Source organism: Chrysochloris asiatica, unplaced genomic scaffold (genome assembly GCF_000296735.1).
Source record: "Chrysochloris asiatica unplaced genomic scaffold, ChrAsi1.0 scaffold00097, whole genome shotgun sequence".
Classification (NCBI taxonomy): domain Eukaryota; kingdom Metazoa; phylum Chordata; class Mammalia; order Afrosoricida; family Chrysochloridae; genus Chrysochloris; species Chrysochloris asiatica.
Genome location: NW_006408615.1, coordinates 4,903,744 through 4,913,612, shown reverse-complemented (window position 1 = coordinate 4,913,612; position 9,869 = coordinate 4,903,744). Strand labels below are relative to the sequence as shown.

The 9,869-nt window shown below is 48.7% G+C and overlaps 1 protein-coding gene across 1 annotated transcript in view; it reads left to right on the top strand.

The window, feature by feature from the left end:
* GTSE1 (G-2 and S-phase expressed 1) overlaps window positions 1-9,869 on the top strand; it is a 40,898-nt gene that overhangs the window by 7,440 nt on the left and 23,589 nt on the right. Inside the window, exons 2-3 of the mRNA XM_006866889.1 lie at window positions 6,167-6,224; window positions 6,333-6,957. Of these exons, the coding sequence (XP_006866951.1) occupies window positions 6,167-6,224; window positions 6,333-6,957 (683 nt within the window). The remainder of the gene's footprint in view (window positions 1-6,166; window positions 6,225-6,332; window positions 6,958-9,869) is intronic.

Sequence of the window (9,869 nt, the reverse complement as noted above, 5' to 3'; positions counted from 1 at the left end):
ACTTTGGCTGTCTCCATCTTTTTGCTATTGTAAACAGTGCTGCTATAAACATTGGTGTGCATATATCTATTTGTGTTATATGTCTTGTGGTAAATACCAAAGTAGAGGAATTGCTAGATCATAAGGTATTTCTATTTCCCACCTTCTAAGGAAGCATCATTATTGCTTTCCAGAGTCATTGGACCATTTTGCAATCCCATCAGCAGGAGCATCCCAGTGTCTCTGCATCCCCACCAGCATTTATTGTCCTGTACTTTTTTGATCTTTGCTGTTATTGTTGGTGTGAGATGATATGTCATTGTTGTTTTGATTTGCATCTCTCTAATGGCTAGTGAATATGCAAGTAAATAAAGAAGACCATAGAAGAATTGATGCCTTTGAGTTATGATGTTGGAGGAGAATATTGAAAGTGCCATGGGCTGCCAAAAGAACCAACAGATGTGTGTTGGAAGAAGTGCAGCCAGAGTGCTCCTTGGAGGCCAGGGTAACCAAACTTCATCTCTCATACTTTGGACATATTGTCAGGAGGGACCAGTCACTGGAGAAGGATATCATATTTGGTAAGGTGGAGGGTCAGAGTAAATGAGGAAGCCCCCCCCCTGAGATGGATTAGCAAAATGGCAGCATCAGTGGACTCAAGCGTGGCAACAATAGTGAGGTTGGCCCAGGATCGGGTAGTGTTTCATTTTGCTGTGCATAATGGTGCTATGTATGAGTTGGTGCCAACTCGATGATACTTAACAACAACAATCGCTAATGATCGTGAATATTTCTTCGTAGACTTGTCGGCTGCCTGGATCTCGTCCTTGGTGAAATGTCTGTTCATGTCACGTGCCCATTTTTTAATTGGGTTATTTGTCTTTTTCTTGTAGAGGTGTTGTAGTTTCCTATAATTTCAGAAGTTAGTCTCTTGTTCAATGGGTCGTTGCAAAAGATTGTTTTCCATTCTGTGGGTTCCATTTTTATTCTTTGGTGAAGTCTTGATGTACATAGATTTTTAATTTTTAGTATGTCCCTATCATCTATGTTGTCTGCTTTCGTTTCTGTAGTTTTCAAAATGTTTGGTAGTCTGTGTATGCCCTGAATTAGTGCCCTCACATTTGTCCCTATTTTTTCATTAATGGCCTTCATAATTCTGGGATTCACATTTAGGTCTTTAATCCATGCTGAGTTGGTTTTTGTATAAGGCGTGAGGTAACGGTCTTGTTTCAATCTTTTGCATATCACTTTCCAGTTCTGCCAGCACCATCTGTTAAAGAGACATATCACCTCCCCATAAGATATATTTAGGCACTTTGTTGAAAGTCAGTTGGCTGTATGTGGATTGTTAATTTCTAGATTCTCGATTATTCCATTGATCAATGTATCTTTCATTGTACCAGTATCAGGCTGTTTTGACCACTGTAGCCATGTTATAAATTTTGAAATCGGGGAGTGAGAGTTTTCCAACCTTATTCTTTGTCTTAAGCAGTGCTTTGCTTATCCTGGGTCTCTTTCCTTTCCATATAAAGTTTGTAATAGTTTTTCCCGTCTCTTTTAAATATGTCATTGGATTTTGGATTGGGATTGCATTATAAGTGTAAATTGCTTTTGGTAGTACTGACATTTTCACATTGTTAAATCTTCCTATCCAAGAGCATGGTACAGTCTTCCATTTTTGTAGGTCTCTTTTGGTTTCTTGTGGTAGTGTTTTGTGATTTTCTTTGTATAGGTCTCTTACATCCATCTCGCATAGTTTTATTAGGGTTGGCCAGAGAAATTTTATATTTTTTGTTTGTTGCTACTATGAGTGAGATCTTTTTTCCACTATATCTTTTAATGTGAAAGGGCTTCACAAATTCATGGAAAAACGTAATAAAAACATCATGGAATTGTTCCACAAACTTTTTTTTTTTTTTTTTTTTTTTTTTTTTTTTTGTATTTTTTGTGATATTTTAAGTTCAGACGTGTGCTTATGTGATCGTTTACATGGGAGAATATTACTTTACATGCATTCCATCGTATATAGTCTCATTGCCATGGTTACAATCCCCTCCATGCAATCCTTTCCTCGTGCCCCTCAGGTCTTCAGCACACAGTCGCTCTCCCTCTCTGGATCTAAAGTCTCCAGCTGCTCCATCGCTCCACATCATCATCTTTGGCTCCATTTCAGGCATCATTGCTTCTCTGGGTAGGGTCCTGCTCTCTGCTCCTCTCCCTTGACGGTCCCAGGGACCTCCGCTCCTAGACTGAAAAGTTAATCACTCCCTTCCTTGCTATAAAATGTCTACCTTTACATTTCCAACCTTCACAGTCAGTCCTGATAACAATTATTCACTATTGGATCATAAGAGACCTATCTGGATTTCATTGCATCAGCGCCACCTAGACAGATTGAATACTACTCACTGGAGATTCTACCTTCCTCCAGGCCCTCTGGATCTAGGTTCCCTCTTGAAAGCTTGTAAGCCAGTCACTTCTTGCCTTTGTAGCCCCCCACCCCCCATTTTGGGTAGCCAATGTCCAAGTTGCCCATCCCTGTCCACTCTGTGTGTAGGAGGGGTGGGAATGATTCTTGCTGCAAGGGACTGCTCCCTCTTTTGAGCTATTGCTTCCATAGGTGTAGGTCAAGTTCATCAAATTGTATGAGCATACTTTTTTTTTTTTCTTTTTCCCTCTTCTTTTTACTTCTGGTTGAGCTCTGATCATCCAGTCATTGAAGCCAGGACAAGGAGGTATTATCTGCAAGTGTGGATATTCTTATGCATATGCCCTCTCTTCTTTTCAGCTGGACGCTTCACTCTCCGCTCTAGTCCTCCGTGGCTATGTCTCTGACTCTGGCCCAAGAGTCCCCAGGTCTTGCCACACCGCTGGCCCACCCGGCCTTCTTCACTTTTTAAAGCCCCATCATATGTATGTAAAAGTTGGTAATTGCCCTGTGATAACTTTCTTTGACTTAGTTTTTAACTACTTGTAATTATAGGAGCCCTGGTGGTGGTGTGGGTTATGCATTGAGCTACTAACTGCAAGGTCAGCAGTTCAAGTCCACTAGCCACTCCTTGGGAGAAAGATGAGGCTTTCTGCTCCCTCAAAGGTTTACAGCCTCGGAACCCCTGTACAGATTGCCATGAGTTGAAACTGACTTGGCAGCTCACAACCACCGTGCAGCCACCACTTATAGTGTTGTTGTTTTCAGTCGATTTTCCTCTGGTGTCTCTTCTCAGAGTCTGTGTGCACCATGATTGCTTCCCTTCATCGGGTTATGTGGGTTATTGTACCCAGAGTAACCCTAAGGCTTGTAATGCTGGGAGATCCCTCTGCCTCGTTTCAAAGGCATTGCTCCTGCAGCTGTGCCTAAGGCCTGATGCAGTCTTGGGGCTCATGTCTCAGGGGTGCTCAGCGGTGCTGTTCATCAGCATTCCCGGGGACCTGACACAACTACACTTTCTGGTCCCTTGAAGGGAGTTAGCCAGGCGCCTTGCCCGGCCAGCGAGATGGGGACGCTATGTTAGGTGTACTAGGTGAGTCCATTCTGATGCGGAGCTCACCCAAGTCTTTAAGGGCCGATGTGAGATTTGCCATCTGAAGGTAGCTTTCTTCATTGAACAAACTCTAGGCTTTGGTATCAGAATTTCGGTTGCTTCATAGAAGTGAACTGGAGACTTTCCCTTGGCTCACTTCGGGACCACTTTAAACATCTGGGATGATCCGCTCTGCAAAGATCCCCTGGGTATATATACTTTGGGGAAAGGATGGCTCTTGGATTTACTTGTCTAGTCTCTTTCTGGTTGTTGAGCTGTTCGGAGTCCTCTTCTCTTGGAATCAGTGTTGATTACTTCTACACTGCCTGGAGAGTTACTAACTTCCTGGAAAGTTACCCGTTTCAGCCACGTTTGAGGGCCGGCTGCAGCGAGCTAAGCCAGCTAGCTCATGGGTCTTTCTGTTTCTTCTCTCTGCAGAATTGCTTAGTGCCCTTGAGTCAGTTCTGACTCATAGTGACCCTGTTTAGTGCTTCCAAGAAGTGGCTGGTGGGTTTGAAATCACTGACCTTGAGGTTCGCAGTGCAGTGCAGTGCTTACCACACCAGGTCTCTGTGGTTAATCCCCAATATTTCTTCTGTGCATTTTTGCATTTTTCCTTTTCCTTGATTAGGTAATTAGGACCAATTTAATAGACTCATTAGGACTTAATTGTTGTTGAGTGCCATAGAGTCGGTTCTGGCTCATAGTGATCCTGTATGGGGTTTCCAAGGAGCTGCTGGTGAATTTGAACTGTAGACTTTGAGGTTCAAACTTAATTAGGACCCACATAGTATTCAATTTTAGGATTTTCATAAGCATATTGCATTGTGCATGAGGATGGTGTTGTGGTTTTAAGTGCCGTCAAGTTGGTTCTGACCCATAGTGACCCTGTGTAGGGTTTCCAAGGAGCGGCTGGTGAGCTTGAGCTTGAACTGTTGACCTTGTGGTTCAAACCGACTTTACAGTCCAGCACACTAACCCACAGCGTCACACCAGGACTGGCTCTGCTATCGTTTGTTTATGTGTGAACCTGCTGTATGTTCTCTGCAGGACTGGGGTATCCGTTCCCTGCCTTTCCAGTTTGCTAGGGGTAGGCCCTTGGCATTTGCCTTTCTGCAGGTGCTCAGTCTACTTAGTGTGGGCGATGGAGCAGGGAGGCTGGTGCTGGGATGGAGGTGGGAACCCTGGAAGGGACTGCTGTCCCCACAGTTGGCCCTGACCCGTGGTGACTTCGTACACAACAGAATGGAACACTGCCTGGTCCCACTCCGTCCCCATCAAACTCTTGTGATCCGTGGAGTTTTTCTGTGGTGGGTTTTCAGACCTAGATCTCCAGGTCTTCCTCCCTGGTCCATCCTAGTCTAGAGGCTCCATTGAAACCTGCTCAGCGTCCCAGCCACACATAGGCTTCCACTGACACACTGGTGGTGGTGGCTGTGCATGACGGTGTGACTCAAGAATCGAACCCCAGACTCCTCCACCATTGCCTTCTGCCCCACAGGGAAACCTCTTAACCCCGGAGCCAGCATGTCAACAGGCCAGTACAGTGGAGGGCAGATGATCTGAATGTGGGTGCCAAGTGCCCTTTTATCTGAGGGTTCTAGAGAAGAAATGACCACTGGTCAGCCAGGAAGTGCTGACTCGATTCCTTTGTGAAGGTGAACAGGTGGTCATGGCTTGTAAGGGTGGGCTTCTTTCTGGGAGACCTGAGGCAGGGGGTCTTCTGACAGTGGTGTAGACCTGAGAACGACTCATCTGTCTCTGAGCAGCTGCTGGGGGCACTCGGAGGTACGTTTCACCTTAGCTCCCAAAGATGAAGACTGAGCCTTTCAGGGACGCTCGGCACCACAGAATGGCTGTGTTATTGTCAAAGAAAACAGAAAAAAATGAGGGTCATTTAGAGTGCCCTTTGAAGGTGGGACTCTTCAGATAGGGCAGGTTATACTTTGGGGAATGACTTGTTTTAAAGTTTTTATTGTGAATTATGTGATAGTTTACATGGGAGAACATTATCTTTACATTCATCCTATCGTATTTCGTTTCATTGCAATGATTACAATCCCCTGCTTGCATCATCAACCAACCAAAGGGTACAGCCCGCACGCCTGCCCCCCAGCCACCAGCCCATAGCCCCTGTCCCTCCCTTAGTCCAGAGCCCCCAGCCGCTTCTTTTGTCCACGTCATCGTCTCTGCCTCCATCCCTGGTGTCACTGTCTCCCCAGACAGGGTCCCGTACTTTGCTTTTCTTTCTTGATGGTTCCAGGGTCTCTGCTCCTGGACTGCAAAATCAGCCATTCCCTTCCTTTTGTTACAGAACGGCTACATTTTCCCTACTGAACCACAGAGGTCTTAGCCCCCTCACCTTTCACAGTAGACATTTTCTGTTGTGGTTTGGGTGGAAGCTTACGGAGCAGACTGGTGTCCATTCACATTTTGCTTCCTGGCCTTGACCGCAGGCCCCACCACCTAACAGCACTCTTCCCACCTCCTCCCCAGGTTTCCCAAATCCATCTGTCCTTCTCTCCTGCCCCTTTCTGACTTCTGAGCTTCCTCCCTGGGTACATCCTGCCTGCCCTTCACAGGCGTTTTGATAGCTCTAGTAAAGAGCTGTATTCTTCGCCACACCCACCCCAGCCCTGAAGTAACCATACGCTGTTTCCCCGCAGACATTCTGCTTCTGGCCGATGAGAAGTTTGACTTTGACCTGTCCTTGTCATCTTCTAGGTAGGCAAATGAGGTGTTTCTCCTTCCCCTGGCCTTGAACATCCCAACTCAGTAACGTCTTTGATTTAAATGCTGTGTCAGTGATAACCCTCTTTTTTTAAAAAACAGTGCAAATGAAGACGACGAAGTCTTTTTTGGACCTGCTGGACACAAAGAACAGTGTGCAGCTGCCAGAGTGGGTGTCAGTAATCACACCCCTGAGGGACCTGCCCCCAAGGCTGGCAGTCACTTTCCTTGGAGCCCCCTCACTGGGGAGAAGTTTGTGGAAGTTTACCGTGAAGCTCACATGTTGGCTCTGCAGATCGGAGGCAGCGCTAGCCGGGGCTCCGTCTCTGAGAAGGCCGCAGACCCGGGAGGCCAGGGCCTGGAGGTATTTGTGAAGGAATCAGCATTAAAGATAAGCCTCTTTGAGAAAGGGTGTGACGTGGAGAAGAGTCCCACATCTCTGAAGAGGGAGACCTACTGCCTATCCGAGAGCCCTCTGCTGGGTCCAACCCCCTTGGGACTCCAGCCTGCTGCTGGCCTGGCCCTGCGCCTGGGCTCTACCCCCGCCCCACAGAGCACCCCTGCCCAGGCCAGTCTCCCCTGCATGCCGGAGCCCAGACCCTCTTCTCAGATGGCGTCCACAGCGCCACCAGGTACTGCTCCACCTCCAAAAAGGATCATCAGTAAATTGCAGCCGCCCCGAGCTCTGGCTGCCCGAGGAAGAAGCATCCCCTCGGCCATGGAGAAGGTAAACTGCCCCTTATCTGAGGGATACGGTCACCGAGACCATTGTGGGGAGACCTGGAACGCACGTGGTGTGGGGCTGGATGTGGGGTACAGGCAGTGTGAGCTCGTCTGCTCACGTAAAGGTTGGTGGTTCGAGCTCACTCAGTGGTACCGTGGAAGAAGACCTGGAGATCTGAGCCCGCAAAGCCGACCCCCAAGAACATCCTCTGGTCAAACCTGTCTAGTCACACGGCCGCCCTCAGCTTTGCCTTTCGTTTGGGCCTTAAGATCCCCTCCTCAGTTCTGTGTAGCCTGGAGTGTTTGTGTATTGTTGTAATGCTGGAAATCTCCCAAGGAGGGCCTAGGGTCCTGGGGCCTCCTCGTCCAGTGGCTTCCCTCATCCCAAACACCACAACCTCAGGCTGTTGTCCTGCAGTCGATTCGGACTCAGAGGACCCTGTGGGGATAGCTGATATGTGTGACCAGACTTGGAGGACCCTGTGGGGACAGCTGGTGTGTGTGAACAGACTCGGAGGACCCTGTGGGGACAGCTGGTGTGTGTGAACAGACTCGGAGGACCCTGTGTGCCACATCTTGTCCTGGAGGTTTGAACAGACTACTTTTCAGTTAGGCAGCCAGTGCTTAACTGCTGTACCACCAGGGGTCCTCATCTGGCGTAGTCACTGGTCACCTGCATCGAGGAGCTCTAGTGGCAGGCACAGTGGGTCTGAATTGCCAAGCTCCCCAGCCATTCCCATGAGGAATCATGAGCCTCGGAAACTCTGTAGAGGAGTTCCAGTCTGCCTTCAGGGGCACTTTGAGTTGCATTAGCTCAACAGTGGGCTTGTGTTTTGGATTGATCCTGCATCGAAGCAGGCCTGGTGGTGCTGTGGTTAGGTGTTTGGTCGCTAACTGCAAGGTCGGGATTCGAACCCACCAGCTACACCCCAGGAGAAAGATGAGGCAGGCTGCTTCCAGAAGGGTGACAGCTTCGGAAAGTCTGTGGACAGCTCAGCTCTGTCCTGCGAGGTCACTGTGGGTCATGGGACTTTGGGGATCTGCACAGCTGTGTGTTGGTTTCAATGGCTGTCCTCCCTGGGGCAGGACAGTGGACAGGTTAGGGAAGCTCTAGGGTGTGGTGACTGAGGGCTCAGGAGCTGGAGGAGGGTGCTCAGATAGGAGAAGGGTGGGCCTCAGACCTGGTCAGGTGACGGTGGCCCCTTGTTTGGAGGGTAGGTGGCAGAGGTGTCTGCTCTTCCTAGAGCCACAGGCTCCTCTCTTGGAGCCACCAGTGGTGGGCGGTGAGTGGTGAGAGGACTAGGTAACCACCAGGTGCCCAGCAGGGCCTGGACAGTCCTTCTCCCTCTTCAGCACAGCTCTGAAACCACATGACTTCCTTTCACAACCCAGAATTGAACCCTCCACACAGGAGGCATTCTGGGTACTGTGTTCCCCCTCATTCATGGTGGGGACCTACACCTTTAATCACAGAGACTTCTTTTCCGGAGCCCACTTTGAGATTTTGTTTTGTTCTTGGACATTTTGTCGTGGTTTGGATGAAAGATCACAGGACACGTTAGTTTCCCACTCCAACAGTTTATCCACTTTTTGTTCATGGCATTCAATTAATCCCTCACTGTATCGGTCCTCTCACTGGGGCCTTCTGCGTTCCCCGTTTCTGTCCGCCTCATTTTCCAGCCCCTTCCTGCTTTCTGAACATTGTTTTGGAGCCTTCGCTGCCCTCTGGGGCTCGGACGGCTGGGTGTTCTGAGGAGTGTGTTCCTTCTGGGGTTCCTGTTCACTTTATAGGCCTGACTGCTGTTTGACTGAAAGCTGATCTCTGTCTGGAGAGCCTTTGGCTGGGCATTTTGAAAGTGATGCTTCCAGACTGAGCTCAGCAGAGTGTAACAGACATGAACTAGGGCCAGGGAGCCTGGGGTCTGATCCTGGCTATTCTGGGGCCTTTTCCCTCTGGTCCTACTTGGTGATCCGGTGGCCATCAGGTTAGTCCAGGAGGTACTGCTAGGCAGCACTTCCCGTGTGGACACACCTGCACTCTGGAAAGGTCTACATCGCACCTTCACGTAGTTAAATGACCGCTAGCAAAGTTAGCATTTTAAAAATGAAAATGCAGAACGGAACAGTGCTGGCGAGCGAGTATGTGGGAGGGAGACTGGAAGTGTGGTCCAGGCCTGGTGGGAATGGAGACTGCAGCGTTGCTGTGGGGCAGTCTGGCTGGTTCCTGAAAGTTGAAAACAGACTTATCATGCAGCCCAGCAATCCCCTTCTTAGACTCCCCCCCCCAAGAACTAAAAGCAGGGACACTGAGCTAAGTGGACACCAGTGTTCCTAGTAGCAAAATGGCAAAGACAACCCCAGAATTTCATCACCTGACGAAATGAGAAGTAAAACATGTAGCCATACAATGGGATGCATTTTGGTGTGCGTGTTACAACGTGGGTGACCTGCTGAGTGAGCAAAGCTGGGCACAGAGGGACACATGTCGTGTCATCCCATTGCTCTGAAATGCCCAGAGTAGACTTGGGGCTGCCTAGGGCTCCCTCTGGTGTGGCGCTGTAGACTTAGCACTGCACTACGAACCACAAGGTCAGCAGTTCAAACCCACTGGCTGCTCCTCAGAAACCCTATACAGGGCTGCTGTGAGTCAGTACTGATTCCATGGCACTTAACAATGACAACAAGGCTCCCTCAAAGCTCAGTCTTGGAAACCCTGTATGGGGTTGCTCCAAGTCAGAATTAACTCGATGGCCGTGGGTTTAGGTTTTTGGTTTCAAGCTTCCAAGGAGTGTAGCTTTCCAGGGAATGGACTGCAAATAGATTTGGAGTTCCCTTTGGAGATAGTGGTGATGTGCCGTGGAGTTGGTTCCGACCCATAGCGACCCTGTACAGGGTTTCCAAGGCTGTAAAACTTTA